This window comes from Alligator mississippiensis, chromosome 1 (genome assembly GCF_030867095.1).
Source record: "Alligator mississippiensis isolate rAllMis1 chromosome 1, rAllMis1, whole genome shotgun sequence".
Lineage (NCBI taxonomy): Eukaryota > Metazoa > Chordata > Crocodylia > Alligatoridae > Alligator > Alligator mississippiensis.
In genome coordinates, this window is record NC_081824.1 from 193,993,506 (window position 1) to 194,019,583 (window position 26,078).

The following is a 26,078-nucleotide window of genomic DNA, read 5'->3' on the forward strand; positions in this document are numbered from 1 at the left end:
GGCTGGGCCCGCCGCATCGCAGCCCCCCCGGCCTGGCCCAGCCAAGCCGTGCCCTAACCGGGGAGTGGGGTGCGAAGCCTGGGTCGGCTGTGCCCACCCAGTCCAGGGGCATACGGCCAGAGCCGTGAGTCAGACAGGGCCCACATGGCACCTCCAGCTCCAGCCTGGAGCCCTAGCTCCAGTGAGAGGCACAGCACTCCTCAGCACATCCCAGGGGAGCCGGGGGGTGGGTGTGTGTGTGTGTTGGTGACATGGTTCCAGAACAGAATTCAGCTCATTCTTATAACTTTATTGTCTCTGCAGTTCTAATGGGTTAAAAAGTAGTAGGATTTTTTTTTGTCATTACATTAAACAGATAAGAATAGCCACAAGGAGCAGATCTGTTGCACAAGACAATGAAATTTGCCTCGCCGATTTACTTAATTGTACATTTTATCATGCAGGGTTCAAGATACATAATGTCAGCAAATACAACATAATACTGAATTCAGATTGTTAAGGAAGCAAAAATTTATTCACCTTTCAAATATCATACAGAATGTTTCTTTACAGATATGCAAACAATATATAAAATTAATGTTCTATAAAATTGCTCACTATTCAATTTGTAAAGAACAAAGGATTCTAAAAAGCCACAGTCACAAATATTGTAATTTTAGTCATTTGACTAAAGTTTATATCATGTTCCTATGGCCTTTAATCATATTCAAAACAGATGAACAATCTCAGTAAACCCACATGCCAGTGTCGCACAACATGTCCTTGAAGTTTTACCTGTGATTTTATCTGCAAACATGGTTCCTTACTTCAAATTATATTTCACACCTATACATTATTTTAGTTTTCAAATACTTATCAGTATGAACACTCAATCATTTCTTTTCAAGATATGCTTGGCAGATCTTTAGCTGGTATCACGTCATAATCTCACTTATCATTTTTCCTTGTGATGAGAAAATAACAGAACCAATTAAAAATATAAGAAAATAGATTTTTTTAATCCATGTAATAACAAGAAAACAATAGCAAGAAAATCATGAATTATTATCAATTACTATTTCACTCTATGTTTTATTTGGGCCATATTCCTTTTTAAATCATGAAAACAAAGCATTTCTTTTTAAACCAATGTGATCAGCCTGCTTTGCTATGCCTACCCATACAACATAATCCTGTGGTTATGTGTCTCTGGATGCATGGACAGAGCTGCAGTACCAAGCTCATAACATATTAAAAATACAACCTTCAGATGACAAAACGGCTTGACCATGGATTTCTTGTGTGTGTGAGAGAGAGAGAAATCCTATTAATGCGTGAAGAAATTATTAGCATAGTGGGCTTTATTCATCCAAAATTGTGCACACCATGGAAATTCACAGCACTCCTGCTAACCTATTCACAAGGAACTCATTGATTTAAGTGCTGAAATGAGGTGGCTAGACGGTGTGTGCAACACTACCCTCTTCTGGGCAGAAATGTTTGCTACAGTATTTGTACAGTAGTGGTCTAGATGTTAGCTGCTGCTACCCTTTGCAGCAGGAGCATCTGCACAGGGGAAAGAGATAACAGTTTGATTCAGCAGCAGGGTCTGCCCCAGTCTGACATTTGATGGTGTCGCTTACATTAACAAAGTGAAATGAGAAGAAGGGAAAGTAACCTTGCACATACTGAAGGGACACCCTCAACTACAGTTCAGGCAGCTTGGTGCCATGGATGCTGCAGAGGGAGGAACTGTCCACAGGCAGTCACAGGTTATCACCACCCTCTACTGCAGCTGCCTGTGTTTTCATTGCTGGCCAGATAAGTCTTTCCTTCTTTGGTCCACCTTCTAAAAACAGCACAAGTTTTATCTGGGGGTGGGAGATGTCATAAATACAGTATCAACAAATAAATCTTGCTTCATGATGTCTGATGAGGTTAGTCAAAATGACAGAGACTTGTGTTTTCAGACCCAGAAAGGCTGCTGTTTTTTTATCCCTGGTGCAGCAGGGTTCACCTGAAAACTATGGGACAGCCAAAGATTCTTCACACGATGAAAACTGCCCTATCCCTTCCTCTCCCCTGAAAGAATACAAGCATTAATCAAGACATGAACCTTGGATCAGATCCTATACCACATACTGGGTGCCTAAGTACGATCATAGTACATGTTTTGGTAGCTGAAGTGACATTATAGCCATTATGGTTCAGCAACAATGTGAGGGGCAAGGATTGTTGTGCATGATATCTTTTGTTGGACCAATGGCATGTTTGGAAGAGCCTGAGACAAGCTTTTGGATGTAGAGCGTCCTTCTTAAGACCTGAAGAAAGCTTATCTCAGTTGATCCCAAACAGTTGGTCCAATAAGATACCAGCCACAAAAATCCTTGCCTCTATCATATTCCATGCTACTTGAGTCTGCATAAAGATAAATGCACTTGCTTCTATAACACACTGTCATCTTACCCTTGAGACTTAATTGCAAACAACTAGCAATCAGACCCATACACCTTTTTCTGTTAACTTTCCAGAGACTGGAGTGGGGTAGAATAGCATCACACTTAGACATCTAAGCCTACTTGAGAATTTAATAAATGCAATAGAATGTAGCCTCTCACGTTAATAGGTTTTTATATATTCATTGGACTCTGCTGTGTTCATAAGACTTAAAATGCGATCTCTGCCACAAGGATATTTTTCTCAGCTTCAAGCTTAAAAATCAATCCACAGAAAACCTGCACCTAGCTGTTTAAAGCAGCCAACCAGTATAGAATCTAATCTTGGAGAGGGCAAGGTAACCACAGTCACCTATTTTTCTGGGTTTTTTAATCTGACTTCTAGACAATTGGGCAAAAAGAAAATTACATCCCTCTGTCATGTGATCTGCATTAAAGACATTACATATTCTTGCTGGAGCAGTCTGACATCAAAGGAGATGGTAATATTCCATATATGCAGAGCATGTGGTAGGGTGTCTACTGGTTTACTGTAGGGCACTAAGAGAAATATATTGTGGGCCCAATAGTGCAAGTTGCTGGATGCCCTCTACTAATGACTCCAGCCAGAATAGACTGCTTTTAGGATACCCTGGGCACCTCACAGGGTTTGAGTTCAAGATTTGATTCGTAATTAGGCTTTGCCAGTGTCAAGACCTAGAATGCAAGAGGCAAGGATTTCTGGTATCTTTTATTGGACCAGCTGAGTTAAAGTGAGACAAGCTGTAGAATGTAAGATATTCTTCCTCTGATTATAGTAAACTAAGCACAGAAAGTGAAGCACAGCATAGGGGAGGTAGGCTGAGAGAAATGCTCAGATGTAGCAGACACGCAATTAGCAAAAGAAAAGAAGTTGATTACTGGGAGATCAAGGCCTATCAAAGGAAGGGAAATGTGGGGGAGGGGGCAGTGGAGGACTGACTTCACTTTCCTTGTGTGGAAAGAATTCAGGAGTTAGATAAATTATAATGGGCCAGAAATCCAATATTGGTGTTTAGTCCTTAGTTCACAGTTTCACAGTGTCCAGCTAGCTTAGGAATTTTTGTTTCCAAGTTTTCCTTCTAAAAGTGTTGAGATGTCTCTTGAGTACAAGGATAGTGAAGTCAGAAAGAGAGTAGTTCTGTGAAAAATTTGCTCCCAATGGTAAGCGTATGTCTCCATCCTTTATATTTTTTTTCTGTGAGAGTTCATTCTCTTGTGTAGTTGCTGTTCAGTTTCACTCACCCAGTTGTCACGAGGGCATTTGGTGCATTGGATCGGGTATATCACCTTTAGGGAAAGAAATGTATAGAAACCACGGATACTGATGGTTTCTTTATGGGGGGCTGCTGATAGTACTGGCAGTGGAGATGTGCTGACAGGTGAAGATATTTTTTGCCAAGGCAAGGCTGTGTGTTTCACTTGCTGTCTATTGGGCAAAACAGGGTACGCTTCTGCTGATGAGTTGGCAAGGTTGGGGGGGGGGGGGTGTTTGAAAGCCAGGAGTGGAGGGGCTGGTAATATTTCTCTCAACATCTGATCTTTGTCCAGTATAGGCTGTAGTTGTTTGGTGATTCTTCTGATTTGGTTCCAGTGTGGGGTGATAGGTGACCATCTGGGGGGTGGGGTGAAATAATAGGGGGTTTTCAAGAGGAACAACAGCAGCTTGGTATTCATTTACGGTGGCTGAATTTTGCATGAACAAAATTCTTTGAGTACCATGGTGATGATGTTTCTAGGTTTGCTGAATTCCTATTTGTCCCTAGTTTTTGTTTCAAATGTTCTATGTTTATCTTGATGTTGTGTCTCATTCAATATTTGAGAACCTGTCCTGAAAAATATTATTCTATAACTTACACACGTCAATCACTTCAGTGTGGGGGTGAGGGAAATGGTTGAGAATGAACCAACTGTTCTTTTATAGTTTTTGAAACAGTGTGTTAGGTATAGAGAATACTGCACCAAATGCTTATATAAAACTAAAAATAAATTGCAGGTGTTTTTTAATAAAATAATGTTACCAGTTTAAAGAAATGCTCATCTTCATATACATGTACAGTTCAGTATTTATAGAAAGACTCACTGTGAAAATCATCAGTCCACTGAAAATAATATAACAAACATTTTCAGAAATCAGAAGACCCTAATCCTTTTCTATGAGGCTCTCTGATTTAAGGCTACCTCTGATATAAAGATGCTTTAGCTTTGTTTCTGTAAAGAGTAAAGAAACTCTATTGTCAACACACTGATAACTGTATTAATAACACTAAAATAAAGGAAAAAGCAAATGATCTACACATAAGCTAGCTGTAGAAAGACAAATTTATTTGTAATGGAATCTTACTTAATATTCACTTACCTATTCAAATTAATATATTATTGTAATGCAACTTAAAAACACCTAAGAGATATAGTTCTCTTTTTAATCTGCGAGACAAAGCTGAACAGTAGCAACCTAAAAGTCTGCATGATTTAAGATGACCTCCACAATTTCATAAACATACATATTCCATTACATAATTAAGTACTCTTCATATTCTAAGAAAAATCTGTTTAGAAACACTTCATAAAACAACACATTTTCTGTGCTCTTATATATATTCTAGACACTCTGGTTTGTTTTTTGGAAACTACGTCTTCAATTGTCTATACAAAATGATGCACAATACAAATCAATTTTTTGTAAATCATTTTATGCGTTAATTTATAACTGGGGTTTTGTTTGCAGTGAAAGCTGAAAAATGACTTGCATAATTGTAAAAATTGATAAAGGACTTTGGTGCTTACCAACTTAGGCAGTGCAAAGCCTGATATTAGGTGCTGGGCCCCAGAGTCGAATCCAGCACCAGGCTTCCTGTACAGTATATCAGGAGAAGCAGGTACCTCGGATGGGCAATTCAGAAAATACAGAGACTAAACCTCTCCTGAGGGTAAGAACCAACATTTTACTCTGAAAGAACTGAACAGGGCTCACTGTTTTCTTTAATAAGACAATTGTAGGAATTCTGCCCACCATTTATATCGTGTTCTAGCAGCTCAAACACTGAACCCCCCTCATTTCCTGGGTTAAACTTGTATCTCCCAATTCCCAAGTGAGTGCTTTAACCACACCGAACAGCATAGCTCACTGAAACTGTGCTGCTGTGCAGAAAGGAGTGCAAGTTTGATGGAGCCAGACAGCCAGCAAGCAAGAGGGAGTCTGACTACTAGGGCTGTGCGGAGCTTCAGTAGCTGATTCGATTCAGAGGAGATTTGGCCTGATTCGGGGGCTGAATCTCCAAATCTGAATCAAATTGGGAGACCAATTAAAAGCTCTGAATCAATTTGAAGCATCCAAATCAATTCAGAAAAGCTTCGGAAAAGATTTGGCTGCTTTGGAGATTCGGCCATAGACTAAACAGGCAGCTGACAGCTGCCTCCAGCTGGTAAGTCTGTTGGGGAGGGAAGGGTGTGGGGGTGGCAGGGATTGGGGCTGGGACAAGCTGCCCAGCTGGGGCGGGGAGCGGGGGCTGTTGGATTCAGGGAGGGGGGCGCAGGATGTGGGCGCAACAGCACTGGGAGTAGGGGCTACGCCCTGCTGCCACCCAGAGCGAGCCACGGCTGCATCGTGCCCTACCCCCCACCACTGGCTGGGCAAGCGGTGGCAGGGCATAGTCCCCGTGGCCCCCCCACCACCAGGGCAGAGGCAGTCACAGCTGGGGGTCCGACAGGAGAAGCCCCCATGGCTTCCCTGCCCAGCCCCATCCCCGGGCCCAGCTCAGCCTCCCAGCAAATTTAAAAAAAAAGGAAAAAGCAGTTGAGATTAGGGCCTCTGAGGGCTCGTGGCAGAGCCCACCTGTGCAGCACAGGGCAGTAGGGGGCAGTGGGGATTGCCCCCCCACCTCTGCCTGGCACCCACACAGCAGCTGTCCCATGGCACAGGTGCAGTGGGGTGCGCTATCTGGGAGGTGGGGCGGCTCCAGCAGTCAGCTGGAGCCTCGCAGCCCCAGCTCTCAGAGAGCGCACAGCACCCTGCCAAGCTGCGCTGCACCTGCGCCATAGGGCAGCTGCCACACAGGTGCCATCTCCCCTGCCCCCCACTGCCCCGCGCTGCACAGGGGGGCTCTGCCATGAGTGCCCAGAGGCCCCCATCACTGTCCTCCGAATCGACCAAATCCGAATCGAGTTCTTCCCTATTCGCATAGGTCTACTGACTACAGGTTAGTCATTCTCAACCCTGTTAGACTCAAGCACCCCTTGGAAAATGCCAGCTCTTATTTTTGCTGTAGTGAAAAAACAAGTGAAAGCTAGCATAGCTTTCTTCTGTTTCAAACAACTCAGAAAGGCTACAATAGATCAGAAGGGTTTTTACACTATGGATTCCTATTTTAAATCTCTGGGTTTCTCTTGTGAATTATGTGTAGGTGTTTGTACACCTAAAAGTGCTGATATTGTGTAGCACCCTGCAGCACCCTTAAAAGGATCTTGTGGCATCCTCACTTTTCCACAGGCTTGGGCATTCACCTGGGGATGGGGAGTCCTGGGTTATGATCCTGCTGCCATCCTTACTTATGTATTCAACAATCTCTGGTTAAGAAACACAAATAACTTTAGGAACAAGAACTGGAACTTGCACTACCTCCCCCACGCCATTCTGCTTAAGTTCTGTTGTAGGCATCTAAGCCCTTTCTTAGTTCTGGCTACTGGAAATGACTGAAGAAACCAGAACTTCAGGCGAAGTAATGTGTAATGAAAATCAGAACCATGAAAATCAAGAGCATAGCTGATTTTTATTTCAGATGGCTTTACATCTTCTTACTGTGAAACAGTTCCCTTCTTTCATTGATTATCTGTAGCAGAATAACCTTTTCTCCGTTATAAACTACTAATATCCCACTTAAGAGCTCTAACTTTTCAGGTCAGTACTCTACAAGTACTGGTTATATACTTATACTAATACTTTTAGTTTGAATGAGCAGAACTGGAGATTTCAGTTTCTAGGTGCCAGACACTTTATTTCTAAAGCTGTAACAAAAATGTGTACAAAGCATCAAAATATCCTTCTATTGTAGAGTAATAGTAAACATTTTTCAACAATTTTCAGGCAAGAATATCACATTCAAATATATTAGTAATTCTGAGCCCCTGTATTCAGAATTTTTGTTTCCTGTGGGTTTTGTTTAATGCATAAATATGTGAAGCCATACCTAAATGTATTTATAAAGTTTAACAGCATAGTTATATATTAAAGCCTTTCAGAGTTATAGACAAGCAATACTACACAAGGAACATAGTGTACACATTTTGGAATCTAACTTCATTCCTTTGAGTCCTATACTGACATTGGAAAATACATTGCTTTTTGCCAAGCACAACTTCCGGCCATTTGGAATACTCCTTTTCTGTATCACCCAGACTGCTTGACAGGGTTTTCTTTTAACTTATGTTTAAATTATATCAATTCACAGTGGATCCCTCAATAAGGATTATCAGAGAATTTAAAGGTAAAAAATACCCACCTTATTTAGGACTTCTGCACCAGTCCCTGAAAGGGGATAATTGTTCTTCTGGGGAGTGTACACATGTACAGTACAAACTTTCTGACAGTTACACCAACTTAACTTTTTTAAATCAACTTAACTGTCACAGCATATATACGTATGTGGAACAGAGTCCAATTGAAATGTGGCGCAAGATAATGCACCTTCAAGTTGTATTATCTTGAGTCGCATTAGTTAAGTTGACTTAGCTCACAAGATGGCTGCCACTATGTCGAGGAGCTATACATGTACATGCTCCAACATGGCTTAAATTAAGTCAACCATTAAGTTGACTTAGTTAAGTCACCTTGTTTTAAGTCAACATAGTGCGTGTGTATGCACTCCTGTTTTCTAGTGCTTTCTCCAGATTACTTTGAAATGTCTCAAATTATGGGCTCTTGTTATGGCTCATTTCTCTTAGGTAAACTATTTCACATTGATGTAAGAAATGTGGTTAATAAAATTTAAAAAAATCAAGGCTCATGGGCATATAGCCTCATGGTGATGGTGCTTAGCAAAATTTGCGCTCTCTCACCCATTGAGCTAGCAGTCAGTACATCGAACATACAGTCAATGACTGAATTTTACTCTCATTTTTATAAAATACAGTATTAGTTTGATTGTAAACCTTATTAGCAGAGAAACACTAACTGCAGTAAAATAAGCATCTGCTACAACATAAAGCCAACTACTTATCTTGATTACTCCACTGTATATATGAAGTAATTTCACACATGTTCCTGTGGATTTAAGTGCCTTTAAATGAGATCAGAATCAGGTCCTGAGTCTCTCCTTGCCTCTGTACTTATATATTTCCTCTTTCATAGGACCAAATTATTCCCTCAACCACATAGCTTGAAGGAGTCAAAGTAGTTTTCCACTACAATGTTTCCATGTTTTCTGGATATTACTCATGAGAACTAGGTCAAAAGACCTTCAGATTTTAAAATATTTTACCAACTTCTGCTATACACTGCTCAGACAAATGTGCTAAGAAGCAGTGACTCCCAGTGAGTTGTAGGCCCTTTCATGTCTCTATAGCAAGACCTTGATTTTTTCTTTATGTATTTATTTTTGGTGTGTGGTTGTTTAAAACCGCAAAATGAGGGCAAAGCCAAATGAAAGGTTGAGGACTTTCCAAACCCACTGTTGTTCTATTCTGTTCCTCAGATCTCAATACCACTACTGCCCCTGCTGTTCCATGCTATGGGCCCAAAGCAGGTAGGCATTCTTCAGATTTGAATGGTGTCTGATGTTTTCCAAAGTTGATGATATTATTCCTTAAATCATTCAGCAGGAAGGGCACATGAAGGGAGTGTCCACCACCTTCTTCTACCAAGAATAAGCTTCGTTTGTACTATTAGTATTATTATGTGTTGAAGATGCAGTCATTAGTTTAAGAATTCAGCAGAGAGACTCCTGCCATATCTAGCAGATCGGAACTTGAGCTCGTGATAACACTGCACAAAGCTATGATAAATGAAAGTAATTGGCAAGGCTAATAAAACAATTCCACTAACCACACAAATTCCACCAAGAATCCTTCCTGGTACAGTGATAGGGCACATGTCGCCATACCCAACTGTGGTCATAGAAATTATTACCCACCAGCAGGCAGCGGGAATGCTGGCATAGTCTTTATTCTTTGTTCCCAAGTCCAGCCCATTTTCAAGGAGTTGGGAAAGTGCACTAAAAATTGCCATAGCAACACAGATAAATACAAGTAGCATAACCATCTCTCTGTAACAACGCTTCAGAGTCAGACCAAGCGTTTGAAGGCCTATGAAGTGTCGGGCAAGTTTAATCACCCAAAAAATCCTCATCATTCTAAGGACCCTCAAAGTGACTCCTGCTCTCTGGAGCTGAGAATTTTCCCCTGTAAAAACTGTCATTAGCACAGAGATATAGTAAGGAGTGATTGCCAGCAAATCAATGACATTCAAGGGTCTTTTGACAAACTCACACTTGTTTTTGGAGATGATGAACCTCACAATACATTCTGCAGTGAACCAGCCTATGCAGATAGCTTCAATTATCCTGTCAAAAGAAACAAAGTGGAACATTTTATTTTCGTTAATAACATTTTAATGGATGTTTGTTTTGTTTACAGACATTACTAAACTGATATTACTTTAAACCTGTAAAAGAGGATGTACCAGAGAGCCATGCTATCTTATTCTGAGCCTTATTGTGTACATATAATAAAACAGACAAATTGATCTGCTGAGCACAGCTACTAACTGATTACTGATGGGGATTTGATTACATTTGTATTTTATTTACTGAATGCTTTGTTAGGATTACACATTGCTACTGTTAATGACAATATATCTGAGTGTACTTGCAAAATCTGGAACACTTCTGAAACATTTATCTACCATCTAGGGTAACATCTAAAATAATTAAAAGACTTACCAATTCTAAAAGGGAGCTCTCCAGCACTCAGTGTAAGACTAATCTTACTTCATCTATCCCCAACACCACTGCAGAAGCTTTCTCTAGCCAGGAAGGATAGCTTGGAGGTGGTGGACCAGAATATTTTCAGAACCATTAAGTGGATTCAAGGTTGAAATTCAAGCAGAGAAGATTCTGCATTTGTTTTGCTAAAAAATCAATTGTACTAGAAGCATGGCATAGGAGTTAGTTCACAGAGTCGCTGGCTGAGGACAAGAGATCATGTTGATGTTGTCTAAACCACAGAGGCAATAACCTAACAGCTGTATTAGCCTCAATGGGTAGACTTTAAGTGCAGGTCCTATATCCAAAGATAGATTGGACTCTAAAAATGAAGGAGGTAATGGACACAGGAATCATCTGTAACACCGTACCCCCCTCCCACCGTCGTAAACTAACTGCTGTCATTAACAAGTAGCTAGAAATAGAATTAGAGAGAGCTGTTATAGCTGTATGCATAGCCAGGGTAAGTAATGTAAACAGAGTGGGGCAACTGGGTACTGATGGGAGTGGGGGATGAGAAACCCAGCTTTTGCTGCAGCCATGCTATTGTAATAGTTGCTGCTGCCTCTGGGTGCAGCAGCCACTATGGGCACCCTGCTGCATTCTAATACTGCTGGCCAGAGAACTTGTGTAAGGCAGGTTGCCTTCTCAGAGAGAGGGCCTATGAAATGCATAATATTGATGTAATATTCATTACAACCTACTTGGTTTATATAAAATAAGTGACTCTTGAAAATGTTTTTCTTTTCACAAAGAGTTCACTGTTTGCTTTAGTGGTGGCACTGAATACAATCAGCACAAGTTATAAGGTTGTTGTCCCCTTGACTATCTACAGAATCTCCATGTTTAAAAACTCACATTTGGCTATAACCTTTATGTTCTTTCAAAATAGCGCACACAGAAATGTAGGCTTTATGCAGCCAGAATGATGATACTGAGTTTGGACTACAGATTATGTATTTTCCCTTTTGGATGCTGGCAACAAAGCTCTATTATCCAGCCTGTGGTGCTGCCTATGGATCTCAGAGCACCCTGCATGCAGCACGTGGTACATGGAGCTGGTCTGACATGTGCTGCACATAGCACACAGGACTGATCTGGGGCATATGGTGCATGCAGGCCTGGACTGGGCCAGCCCTGTGTGCCAGATCTGGGCCAATCCAGATCAGACCCCCAGCTCAGACCCCCACAATTATGACATGATTGAAATAACAGAGACTTGGTGAGATACCCATCCATGATAGTGCTTCAGTCATGTGGGCTATAACCTTTTCAGGAAGAACAAGCAGGGGAAAGAGAAGCAGAAGTTGCTTTTTAGGTAAAAAAAAAAAAAGAGCAGTATGATTGCTCAGAGCTCCAGTATGAAATTGGAAACAAGCCTGTTGAAAGTTTCTGGGTTAGGGTCAGAGGGGAGAGCAACAAGGGGGATGTTGTGGTGGGTGTCTGCTATAGACCACCACACCAGGAGGAAGGGGTGAATCAGGCTTTCTTCAAACAGCTAGTGGAAGTTTCGTGATCACCGGCCCTGGTTCTCATGGGGAACTTGAATCACCCTGACATCTGTTGGGAGAGTGTTGGGCAGGAGATGGGCAGGATCCCCTGGAAGGCCAGTCTGAAGGGAAAATGAGTCCAGGAGCACTGGCTGTACTTTACAGAAAAGTTACTGAGGGCGCAGGGATGAGCCATCCTGATGTGCAGGAAGACTAGCACGAATGGCAAAAGATCAACTTAGCTTAGCAGGGAACTCCAGTGAGCTAAAACACAAAAAGGAAGCTTGCAAGAAGTGGAAACTTGGACAAATGACTAGAGGGGAGTATACAAGCATTGTTCAGGCATGCAAGGATGAAATCAGGAAAGCCAAAGCACAATTGCAGCTAGCAAGGGACATGAAGGATAACAAGAAGGGTTTCTATAAGTATGTGACCAGCAAGAGGAAGATCAGGGAAAGAGTGGGTCCCTTACTGAATGGGGGAAGCAATCTAGTGACACACGAGGTGGAAAAGGCAGAAGTGCTCAATACCTTTTTCACTTTGATCTTCACAGGCAATGTCAGCTCCCAGACTACTGCACCTGGCAGCATAGTTTGGGGAGGAGGTCAGCAGCCAGCAGTGCCAAAAGAACAGGTTAGGGACTATTTAGAAAAGCTGGATGTGTACAAGTCCATGGGGCAGGATGGAATATACCTGGGGCTGTTGAGAAAGTTGGCTGATGTGATTGCAGAGTCACTGGCCATCATCTTGGAAAACTTGTGACGATTGGGAGAGGTCCTGGATGACTGGAAAAGGGCATATATAGGGCATTTTAACACATGCTCCCAATGCAACACTGGGCACTTTTAGTGCTAATTAAAAGCTCCCAGTGTTGCATCAGGTACAGGTGTATAAGTAGCACAGTGCGCATCAGTGCTGAGAAAATGGCAGTGGTGTGCTTTGAACTAAAACGCATCAAACATGTTTTAGTTCAAAGCATACCACCCGCCATTTTCTCAGCACTAATGCATGCTGCACCACTTATACACCTGCACCCAACGCAGCGCCAGGTGCATCAATTACATACTACAGCAGACTCGTTTAATTGAGTCTGCTCTGACATACTAGATTTCCAGTGCATCGGAATAGACTCACCGCATGTGTGTAAGGGCCCATCTTTAAGAAAGGAAATAAAGAGGATCCATGGAACTACACATTGGTCAGCCTCATTTCAGTCCCTGGAAAAATGATGGAGCAAGTTCTAAAGCAATCCATTTCTAAGCACCTGGAGGAGAAGAAGGTGATTAGGAACAGGCAGCGTGGATTCAACAAGGCAAAGTCATGCCTAACCAACCTGATTGCCTCCTATGATGAAATGACTGGCTCTGTGGATGCAGGGAGAGAAGTGGATATGATATTGGGTAGATATCTGGCTGGGATATTATGATCCCAACACTTGTTTCTGCCCAGGGCAGGGGGTCAGACTTGATGATCTGTTCAGGTCCCTTCCAACCCTAGAAATTATATACCTTGACTTACCAAGGTTTTTTATATGGTCTCCCACAACCTTTTTGCAGGCGAGCTAAGGAACTACAGATTGGATGAAGCGACTATAAGGTGGATAGAAAACTGACTGCAGCATCAGGCTCAGAGGGTAGTAATCAATGGCTGCATGTCTAGCTGACAGCTGGTGTCGAGTGGAGTGCCCCAGGGGTTGGTCCTGAGGGCAGTTTTGTTCAATATCTTCATCAGTGACCTAGAAGGTGGTATAGAGTGCACCTCAGTAAGTCTACAGATGACACCAAGATGTGGGGAATAGTGGATATGCTGGAGGATGGGGCTAGGATTTAGAGAGACCTTGACAAATTGAGGACTGGACCAAAAGAAGGCTCATGAGGTTCAGCAAGGACAATTGCATATTCCTGTACTTAGGACAGAACAATTAATGCACTGGTACAGGCTGGGGACCAACTGGCTAAGCAGCGGCTCTGCAGAAAAGGACCTGGGGACAATAAGCTGAATGTGAGCAAACAGTGTGCCCTTATTGTGAAGAAGGCTAACAATATCTGCATTACTAGTAATGTTGCCAGCAGATCAAGGGAAGTGATTGTTCTCCTTTATTCAGTACTAGTGAGACCACATCTGGAGTATTGTGTTCAGTTTTGCCTCCCCTTTCCCCCGCTACAAAAAGGATGTAGACAAATTGGGGAGAGTCTGGCAGAGGGCAATAGGAATGGGGTCTGAGAGACATGACTTTTAAGGAATGTCTGAGGGAACTGGGCGTTTGTAGTCTGGAGAAGAGAAGACCGAGTGGGGATTTAATAGCAACCTTCAAGTACCTGAAGGGGGTTCAAAAGATGATGGAGTTAGACTGGTCTCAGTAGTGGTAGATGACAGAACAAGGAGCAATGATGTCAAGTTGCAGCAATGGAAGTTTAGGTCAGACATTAGGAAAAACTTTCTCACTAGGAGGGTAGTAAAACACTGGAACAGGTTACCCAGAGGTTGTGGAATCTCCATCCTTGGAGGTTTTTAAGACCCAGCTAGAGAAAGACTTGGGTGGTGTGATTTAGTTGGGGATGGTCCTGCTTTGAGTAGAGGGTTGGACTAGATGACCTCTTGAGGTCCCTTCCAACCCTAATTTTCTATGATTCAGACTAGCACCATGCACTGGATCCAGCACACAGATATGGCACCATATTCAGCACAAGCCCCAGACCAGCCTTTCACACTGCATGCAGCATGTGGCACCAGGACTGGGGCTGGCGTGTGTTGCATGTGATGCAATGAGCTGGAGCCAGTACATATGTTAGGGCCAGCTTGTACTGTGTGCTGCATGTGGTGTCTATACTGGACCAGCCCTGTGTACTGACTGCAGTTCACAGGACTGGTCTGTGGGACCAATCCAGACCATGGCCCAATCCAGACCGTGCCCCTAGTTCCATGCCCTTAATCTGACCCAAGGAGCTGTTATACCCCTGGTGAACAGCAGAGTCAGTGCCAGAATTTACAACAACTTTGTTAGTCGCATAGCTCCCTATGCAATATATGGAGAGTTAGGCACGTTAGATACAAGACAGTGCATGGGGAGAGTTAGACACCTCTGAATGACATTCACAAAAGCTGGCATGCTGAAAAAAAATCTGAGCTATAGGACAGGAGTGTGCCTTCACTCCTAAGAGCACCTCTTCATTCCCAGCACAAAATAGTGTCCTAGAGATTAGGGTATTCTCCAAAAAGGTGGATTCAAATACTCTTAGGCAGTAAAGGGAATTTAAGGCAGATCTCCCACATCTTAGATGGATCCTATTGATCACTCAAGTATCAGATTAAAGGAATCTGCTAGCTCTGGGCATGTTTTCTTCAGGGCCCACTCTGTTATGTGTGCTCTAAGAATGTCTACTCAATTGAGTCCTACAAGTGAGACAGGCAAAGGAACACCTAGTTTGTAGTTAGTTTCATGGCCAAGAAAGGGTGAGAGAGATGCTATATACCCAATAGCTAAAGACAAGGAGACCCTCCAAGACCATGAAAGCTAGAAGACCTAGAGACCTCACTTGGACCACAAGCAGCTGCAACAGCTTTTCAGCTGGACAGTAAACTTAAATTGATAGTGTACTTCAAAGAACTGGAAAGCCACTTTATCATAGACTAGAACCAATGAAAGTTACAAAATAATTGCTGCCTTGATTGAAGTGTTTGGAGCAGTGAGATTAGATCATCAAACAAAGCAAATTTGGGATATAATAATATAATTGCCTTGTAGCTTTGAGACTCTTCAATGCTATAACTGTGATCACTCTCTCTGACCTGTCTTTCTCCCCTCTTAATCCATGTACCTCCTGGCTATTGAGAAGAAGAACAAGAAAAGCAGTTTCTCTTCCTATTCTTCCTTCCATACCCATTTTCTACTGTCAGGAAGAAAGGGGTACTTCTCTCTGGCCAGTTTCTTTTCCCTTCTGAGATTAGATTCCAGCAGCTCTGGTCCATATGTGTTGCTGATGAGATGGCTAGTGCTCCTGTGATCAGGAACAGCTAGAAGAACGTGATGATCAGACTTCTAACCTACATGAGAAGTCTGTGGAGATACAGGTTAGTTTTGCATCTTCAGGTTGAGTATCTCCACCTTAAGTAATTTGTTGTTACTTGTAGGCTCATTAATGGATAAATTGCATCTATTAAAAATGAAATTTAGCAAAGCCATTAATGCAGTCTACTTATCTTTCATATTTAATATGAAACTGAAGCCATCTAACATTCATTTATTTGGAAGACAGGTGTCAGGACATGTTCTATAATCATGATTCATAAATTTCTCAAAATATTTACTTATGCAAAACATCATTTCTTTTTAAACGGCAGGCATGTAAGGCGGAAAAGGATAAATGATACACATACAATTTAAAACTGCTTAGTGCTTATTGTGCTAGATGACAGACTGACTGTTTTGCTGTTGTCCATCTGCCAACTAATATGTAATTTAAAAAGTTTAAATATATGTTTACAAGATACTATATTTTACCCAATACCATAAAGTGTATCTACTGCCATATGATTTGATCATGGTTTTGTCCTTCATTTCAGTTTTAAACCAGCTTAATATTAAAAACACATTAAAAACAGATTTAAGGAAAAAATATAAGCAGCTAATAATGCTCCCTGTAAAATTCACAGAAATTGAGACATTTAAAAAAAATGCTGAATCCTTTTCTTTTTATTCAGTGGCTAGCTATTCCAGCACATATGACATGGTATGTTTCCTATAGTGTTAATGTTCCCTTCATTAATCTGTACACAATGAGAGTTTATTTCTCATCTAAAACTCGAAATCTCTGGATACCCATAAGTTTTAAAAATAGACTCTTGGCATTTCATCCATGTAGTTTTTTGTCAATAAACTGAGAATCTAAGTTCTCTATTGCCTTGTTTCTACTCTAAACCAATCATTTTCTTTCATTTTCTGTTCTGTCTGATGATACCCCAGCAGAATAACCAATTTTACATATATACTGGTTCAACTGCTGTCAGAATCTTTTTTAAATCACTAAGGCTGCTGACAGACATGGAAAAAAACAAACAAAAATGGAGCTTTATTGGAAGAGGAACTGCGTTAGTTTGCCCCAGTTCACCCAACATCTGTATAGATCAGGCACTTCCATGGTGCTTTTTAGCACTTTTATCTAATAGCTGATTGAATCAACTACTGTGTTAGTCTGACCCAGCAAATCAGCCATTAGATAACTGAATCAGCTATTAGATAAAAGTGCCAAAAAGCCCCATGGAAGTGCCTGATCTATACAGATGCTGGGCAAGCTGGGTCAAACTAATGCGGCTCCTCTTCTGGGCATGTGCTATCATTGGAGCACACTACACTGAAAGCAAAGTGCCCTTTTTTTCCCCACCATGTCTGTCAGTGACCCAACAAGACTAGTTTGTAATGCAATCATTCTCAGTTGTCACAAAACATCTTTCAACTGTGAATTATTAATTTTTTCCAGAGTAACAATTTACTTTCTTATTAGTATTCACCAACAAATTAGTTGAAATCTTGAGGGCAAAAAAAGAAAAGAAATCAGCGGTGTGGCTTTTTGCCATGAATAAAACATACATAGGCAACAGGATACATGAAGAAAACAGATGACAAGACAGTATGTGATTAAAGGCTGTCAACATCAATTTGTGCCAGTTGTTGCTAATGCCTATTTTCACATAAAAGCAGCATTGAACTAGAAAAAAAAATGTTCAACTCTTGGTCCCAGTGCTTGAGTCCTTTCTCTAGCAATTCCCAGTGACGTGAAGACATGATAACTTATTTTTGAGGTAAACGGGAGTTTTGCCTGGGTAAGTACTATAGAATAAGAAACATAAAAAGGGTTGGGAGTTTTCGATGCATTATTTTCTCAAAACTTCTAAGTGGAATCCAAGTATTCTTCTTTAATTTTTGCCAGTGATAGTGTGCCTGGCTGGACTATGCTCTGGTATATAACCACAGCATCAATAGTGAAATGCACTACCCCAAGTTAAGGTAAAAAAAACCTTTTGGACTTGCTGTGCAGTGCAGCTACTGTGCCCAAATATGGCTAAGTAGCTGCCTTCTATTAGTCATTGCAACTGGCAAGAAGAAAACTCTAGTCCTGTCTCTTCTTCATCCTTCTCTATTGATTTTGCACCTAGCACCCAGACCTGAGAGCCTTGTCTTCCAGATTCCCTTCAGTCCAGCATCTGCATGAGTAAGAGGAGACGTGACCTCCTTGCACGTCCTTGCAACCTTTTCCTCTTTTTCCACCCACGCATGGGTCTGGGTATATGTCTCTCTGTCCTTATGAGAAAATGTTATGGCATAAGACAGGATTACCAGAGGCGTTTACACCCCTAATTTCAAATTATATCTGTAGTTCAATTACCAATCTGCAATCCTTGTTTTTAAGTGTAAAATTTAATCAGAAAATGATGTTTGGGACCACAACCTGCCAATTGGCTCTTAGCCTGAAGAGGAAGAGTATTATTTTTCCTTTGTTTTTAACTAAATGTTGGAAACAAATGTTTTGGGTGGTTTCACATTCTCACATTCTGTGAAGTTAGGCAAATAAACACTAGTGGGTTCAGATGTATTTACTGTACTTTTTAAGATTCACATACAGCTTAAATTTTTAAATAGAGGCTTGGCAGAAATCTATAATATGAACAAAGGCCCTCTGGTAATTGATGATAAATGTTGTTTAGAAAGCAGCTACTTTTATTTTACTTTGCTTAGGCAAAATAGCAATTATACATGCTTGGTAGCTGAAGGTTTCATTCAACACAGATTTAATCATGATTTCTGCATGTGGAAAAGGGGGAACAGTGTTTTTCCTGATATTAATGAGTTATTTATTAGCAACACTGGGTATGCACAACACCCACATTCACACAACTGTTGTTGTGTCTCCATTGCATCAAATGACTTCTAATGACCTTATGGTAAGACTTAAGAATGCACGTAGAAAGATCATGTACAAGATCAGTTTATAGTTGGGTCAACCAATCGGAAACTTGCTGGTGTCTACATATCCATCTGTTGTGTGACTCAGAAGGGAGCAAAGAAGTCTCTGAACTGCCAAAAAAAGCAACATAAGGGGAAAGTAGCATCCCTGCTGTTATCCTCCAACAGCTGAGAGAAATCTTAATGCAGTTTTACAGCTCTGAGGACAGGGACATGCCAGGACATCAAGACAGCAAAGATTCAAAAATATTTCTGTGCAAAATGATGTTGTTACCGAAAACATCAGTTCTAAATTTCTACCCCCGCACATCTAGAAACAGCACTATGCAGGACAGCCCCTCTACAAACCAGGAGCCCATTTTCTGCAATCTCGAATCAGCAGAGTTTGGAAGTCTTATTTCCCCATCCCACTCCCGAAGATGGAAGCATGACATCGCCAGGGCTAGGGTCAGAAATTACACATAGATCAGTATCAGCCGAGATTCCATTCACCATGGAAAAACACGGTAAAATGTGGATTTTCTCATTTTAAGGAGAATACCCCAGATTTTCTCATTTTACAGGAAAACCCGTGGATTTTTCTCCTTTAAAAGAAAAACACGGGAAACAATGGGTTTCCCCTTGCAGGCTGGCAGAGTTTCAACCTGCAAGGGGCTGAGAGAAGCAGGAGGAGGATGATCAGCAGGCGGTGCCATGTGCATATGCGCACGTACACATGCACATGGCTCCCTGGCAGCCTGGAGAGCAGCTCCTGCAGCTTCCTGGAGGTAAGTTGGGGGGAGAGGGGAATTGAAGCCCCCGTAGTGAGGGAGAGAGTTGGGATGGGGCTGCTGCCCAGCTGGTGCAGGGTGTGTGGCTTGGGGCCCAGGCCCAGAATGCACAGCTGCAGGGCCTGGGCAGGGAGCAGGACAGAGCTGCAGGCGGCTCATCCATGGAGCGGGCTCCCCACCACTGCACATACTCCTTCAGATTTGTGCACGGGGAGGGTGCAGGCTGCCCTCTGAAGGCTCAGGCTTCCCGCCCTGCTGCCCTCCCCCCTGGAACTCTGAAGCCCAGTGGGTGAGATCCAGGGCAGGGCACAGTGGGGTGGGGAAGCTTGTTGCTGCCACTAGGAGCTCCACGCTGCCATGGCATAGTGCCCCATGCCTGCCCAGCAGCTGCAGGAGTGGCGACACAGAAGTGTGCCCCTCGCTACTGCCATACAGGGAGGGGGCACCTTGCCATGGCAGCAGCTGTGGAGGCCCTGGGGATAGGGCAGCAGGACGGGGAGCCGTGAGCCCACAGCAGGCAGCATGCACCTGCCGCCAGCCTGATGGGCTCTGCTCTAGCTGTGCCGCCCATTGGGAAGGGGGAGCCAGGCTCGGCACTCTACTCCACCACAGTAGCCACCTCCCACAGGTGGCATCAGGGGTTTGGGAGCTGCTGCGGGGGACAGGGGGCTGCAGATGCGGGTCCATGGCCCCATAGCCCTGGCAGCTGTGGCCCCCCCCCCCCCCTCCGGCAGGGCTGGACAGGGTGGGGGGGTTGTAGGTGGGGAGTGAAAGTCACCAGCAGGGCCCAGGGGGCTGTGGGTCAGGAGTGAGGGGCAACGGCATAGGCAGGGCACCAGCATATCAGGGCTGCTCAGCACCACAAAGCAGTGGCAGAAGACAGCTGTAGCAACTGAATCCGTATCCTGGTGAGTGAAGGGCACAGGGAGAGCTCTGATTTTCCATGATAAAAAATCCAAAATCAAACACCAGAACTTATAGGTATTTAGAATTTATTTTATTATAGTGATTGAGGTACTGGTAGGCTTCCAAATTGCTTTAAAATTGTAAATATATCAACAAAACTTTGTGTTCAACAGATACCTATATATATATATATATATATATATATATATATATATATATAAAATGGTGTTTCGTTTTAATTGTGGATTTGGGGTTTTTTAATCAGAGAATTTGCAATTTTTAAACAGAGGAAACCAGGATCCCTGGTGATCAGAAACCAATTCAAATCATAACACAACAGAAGTTCAGTGCACAACTGGCCAAAACCGGCTTCAGATAAATCTAGATGGATGTAGTATCAGACTTGACTGGTTTATGTTAAATTGGTTTGTTGAACTTTTGTCCCAGATCCCCTCCAGAGTCAAGTCAACTCACAGTCCCCCAGCTTCTCAAGATGCTTTGCACCTCCCTGGCAAACCCTCCCCACCCCTGGTAGGTGGGTAGGCTAGCCTTGGCCCAAGCTGTCTGCCCTAGCCAAAGAGGGAGTGTGCTCTAACACTTCTAGCCCAGGTCATTGAGGGGATGTGGCCTGGGCCACTGCAGGCATGTGGCTGCATTTCCAGAATCAGAAGCGAGTGTCAATCTACGCAACTTAAACTAACCTGCTGTGAAATAGGATATCCTGACAGGATACATCAGTGGTTCAGGGCAATTGGTAAAATATGGAAACTTTGACTTATAGGTTACTTGTTCTATGATTATACTTTGGAATTTCAGAGAACCATGTGAAAGATGTTAAGGTCTCAAGTCCATTTTCTAACTGGCAGGTGCTCACATCCAAATAAACACACTTGGGAGTTAACTGGCACTAACTCGCACTCTAGCTAGTATTTTAAATTAAAAATAGCCTAATTGCAAATCATAAAGATTGTTAGTTTCCAATGACAACTCATGCAACATAGTGCTTATCTTTATATATGTTATACCCTAGAATTATTTTACACAAGCCAGATATAATCTTCATAGCTTATTCTATTAACGTGGCACTGGTGGTATTTTTTGCAATAGTGATTCTAAACTGGTTGTGCTTTTAGAAAATAAAAACATCCAAATATATAAAAAAAAGATGAGTATATAGATCAGTAACTAACAGGAATATACACAAGATCCTTGCACCAATATCATAAAAAAATGGGTATTCAAGTCAATTCTAGTACTGGTATGTGAATATTTATGCAAAAAAATCGATACCAGAGAAAGCAGTCTCAATTATTTTGTTTGTGTTTTATGAAGGAGAGAGCATCTAGACACACAAAAGCACATACATCCTCTGCTAATCAGGACATCCAGACAATTAAGAAGTGTGATCCAAACACTGAAGCTTGTAGGAGTCCTTCCAATGACTTCAGTTCGGTTTTGGATCAGACCTTAGGAAAGCTACATGAGGTGATATATTTAACAAAACAGTATAGTCCTACAGTGCTTACTCAGGTTAACATGGAATGGGAAATTTGACTAAAAAAGAACTTCAGGCCGGTCCTCTCAAAGTTTTGCCTGATCTGGGGAAATTACAGAAGCTTATGAAAAGGTAAGATTTTAATTTCTTCTCATTCATCTTTAAAATATTTAAGTATATGGACAGTATAGTATTGCCATTTTTAATGAAAATGTTCATTAATTCTAGTTAGAAACAAATGTAATAATATGGCCCAAGGAATTAACACCCCAAAAACTGAGTGCTAAATGTTAAAAAGTTCTTCTACCTCAACACCCAAACAAAATAAAAAGTTCACAGTATCCTTTCACTTCTTAAGTTAAGGTCAAAAGACTTGAACACATCCATTATATATATTGAGTTATTTTGAGAAACCTGCCACAATGTCTCAATAGATGCTGTGCACTTCTGGAAATCTGACTTCAGAAATAAGTAATGTTAAATTGAGAAGGCAGTAAACCCAGCTGGGAAATAAGCATACTAAGCCCAATCCTGGAAACACGTGTGCACATAAATAATTGACACACTCGTGAATGTTCCTAGGATTGGACTTTATGGGGCAGCTGTAAAGCCCCATAAAGACTTTACAGTCTTTAAAACCCCCTTCCCCCTTAAACCTGCCAGCCTGGAGTGGGGTGTAGCCACAGACCTCACTCATATAGTGTGGGAAACAAACCCCTAGCAGCAGCTGCCCCACCCCACCCCCCCAGGCAGGGAGGGGACTGGAGAGCGGGGGCAGCCCCTGTTAGGCTTTTGCCCCTTCCCCACTTGAGCAGAGAGTGGGGGTGTGGCCATGCCCTGACCCCGGCCCCAGGTCAACAAGTTGGGGGAGTGGGGGAAGGGGGTTTAAATCCCCTACCATACCCACATGGGACCCCAGCCAAATCTGCCTGGGTGGGGGGGGGGGCAAAACCCTGGCAGGCACCGCCCCCTCGAGCGGAGAGCACAAGGGCAGAAGCCTGGCAGGGGCTGTCCCCTCTCCCCCATCCAGGCAGACCCTGGCTGGGGTCCCATGTGGGCCAGGGAAGGGGTTTAAACCCTTTCTCTCCCTGCCTCGGTATTTGAGCCCCAGGCGGCGTGGCCATGCCCCCCCCTCCCCCCCCCCCCCCACTCTCTGCTTCAGCAAGGAGAGACAAAGGAAACCCTGGCAGAGGCTGACCTCTCCTCTCACTCGAGATGGGGGCAGAAGTGTGGCAGCCCCTCCCATGCAGACTCCAGCTGGGCTCCCTTGTGGCCACAGGGGGGGCTTAAACACCCCTGCCCCCCTGCCTCAGGCTGTCGGGGCTTGGCTGTGGCCATGCACCCCCTGCCTGCCCACCCACCCACCTGCTTGAGTGAGGCAGTGGGAGCAAAAGCCTGGCAGGGACAGCTCGCCACTGGCAAACTCCAGCTGTGGTTCGGAGCCAAGACTGTGGTCTGGCCAAGGCCCCCTCCGCTGAAGCATCAAGCAGGGAAAAGCCAGGCTGGGGCAGCTTTGCCCCCACCAAACGGACTGCCAAGCTGTGGTCCAGGGCCAGGTTTCCCACTCCCACCCCCTTCTCAGCCAGCCAGAGCAGAAGTAGCGCTCCAGCTAGGGAGCAGAGGGATGGGGCCAACCTTGCTCTGCTGGAGCAGACAGCACAGCCCAGCCCAGCCCAGCCCAGGGCTGCAAAGCATCCTAGGATGCTGGGGGGCTCTGATTTAACTTGAATCAAGAAGGGGTCTAGGACAGAAGTTCCATAAACTGGTTTGACCTAAATCAGTTAAGTCTGATACTACAGACAACCATGTTTATCTCAGACCAGTTTCAGCTATTTTGAAAGTGGTTTATGTGCACTGAACTTTTGTTTTGTTACAGGTTTAAACTGGTTTCTGATCACTTAAACTGATTTATATATGATTTCTGTCCCTAGCCTTAGATTTATTTTCTTCCAGGGAAAATGAGTGTGTTTAGGTTCCAGGGTGTTTAGGTTCTTTGTACTGGCAGCAGGCAAAGGGAATGTAATTACTGTTATGTGTAAGAACTGCGCCACAATGGGACAACCTGAGGGCAGAAAAGAAGAATGTGTTGTATCTGTTTGTGGTATCTTCACCATTATGAACTATTATGAACCAAGCAGCACCACTGGCTGCATGTTAGAGATCAATGTGGAACAGACAGCAGGGACTGGTAAACCATGACTCTAATCCCTTTCCCCCAGGCCAGTTCTTTGCAGTTTCCAGGCATATGCATTTGCAAACAGTCCTACAGAAGCTCAATCTATTAGTACTGGGCTTTTCATGTTATTTATACACCAACCCGTTATTTATTTTTCCCTTACTGTCCACATGCCTGATGGGGTTATTCAGGTAAATAAAGTCACAAGCATATGTTTTTGCATGTATAGGCCATAAGTGAATTTTACTTTGAAGTAGCAAACATGCAATACTTAGCTGTAAATAAGCACTCAGGTAAGTGAAACAACTTCAAATCACCACCCACAAGACAGAACCACCATGACTTAAGTCAGTAGTGCACAGGTCTCACAGCACGTATTTTTGCATTGGGTATCTAAGCAACTTTTTATGTTCTATAAGAGGAAGCCAGAAGGCAGGGTAGATCTGCAAATTATAGACTAATTAAATCAGAGAGGTATAGCATAAGCTTGTGTAAGCAAAGGGCTTACTTCATCAGATGTTGTCCTTTAGTCATTCTATAAAGTTGCAAATCTACCCTGCCCTTCTGCGTAACACCAGACTAACGCAGCTAATTACCTCTTTATAATAAAGTCACTCAAGGCATCCCTGCTTTGAAGGGGATCCCTAAAATAATTATGGGCATTACAGGGTCATTTGAAAATGAGCTTTTAAAAGCCTGGAAGGAACACTTAAATATACTGAACTTTAACCTGAATCTCTTCTTTCCCTGCCACAATTTTTGTATCGAAACACGAATCGGTTACTTCCAAATCTGTCTCCACCTCCTAAACAACCTTGTAGTGAAATCTTTAGTCCAGCTGCAGTCGGAAACACAGATGCAACTCCCAGTGAAGTTATGAAAACCATTAACATACATCCTAGACGTGTATTTGGCCAGTAATGTAGAATACATCATATTCCTATTAATTCTATTGCAGCAGATGATGACGAGATTATGACTTCATTGTGATAAGATTAGAATTTAATTTTAGGGATAAGAAAAATAGGTGGAATAGTGGAAGATGAAAACTTTTGTTGGATCAGAAACATCTTCAGTCACTACAGGAGGAACAGGGGAATATTGACAATATATATTTCTCTTTATGGATATGTCAGCCTGGCTCAAATGAGTACTCTTTACTTATGAGAAAAGTCCCAACAAGAAGTCAGTAAGCTTGATTCTAGTCTTTGGCTGTTATAATCAGAGTTAACTCTACTGAAGTCATTATTGTTACATCAGTTTAATGTTGGCATGAAACCATAAACCAGCAGAACAAGGACTGTCCTCATCAATAAGGCTAGTAGTTTTAGGGCTCTGTCCTCAAGTGTAAACTTTGCATTTGTTTTGAAAGTTTGTTTCACCACGTAAATGCTTTTAAACATGCTTTGGCTACCATCAAAGGCAGTGTGTGACCCCAGATTACATATCTGTCACATCTGGTATGTGGGCCTTATGCAATGTACATGAATGGGAATGGACCCACTTCTCTATTAGATCTGCCTGCTCTCTTTCATCCAGATTTCTATAGATAAAATCTGATCCTGCAAAGATGCGTAGGAGAAAAGTTACTCATGCTCTCAAGATTTTTGCAGGATCAAAACGTTACTGTGTACAGTATATATTTCAGAACTGGGACCTGTACATACAGTGAGGGAATACAGGTGGCATTCCACCTTTTCAAACATAAAATCAAAAATGAGGATTACATCTATTTCTTTCAGTTTAAGGCTCTAGTTTGCTTGTCTGCCCCACTTTTAGGGCCTGAATTTTACCACCCTTCATCACTTGAGTAATCCTTCCTCCTATGAGTCTGACTGGACTTCAGAAGCG

The 26,078-nt window shown here is 42.7% G+C and overlaps 1 protein-coding gene across 2 annotated transcripts in view; it reads right to left on the reverse strand.

Moving 5' to 3' along the window:
• Positions 1–486: 486 nt before the first annotated feature.
• The window catches only part of KCNG3 (potassium voltage-gated channel modifier subfamily G member 3), a 28,371-nt gene continuing 2,779 nt past the window's right edge, over positions 487–26,078 (reverse strand). For both annotated transcript variants that reach the window (XM_014598023.3, XM_014598024.3), the window contains exon 2: positions 487–10,009. In XM_014598023.3, the coding sequence (XP_014453509.1) occupies positions 9,364–10,009 (646 nt within the window). In that variant the 3' untranslated portion in view covers positions 487–9,363. The remainder of the gene's footprint in view (positions 10,010–26,078) is intronic.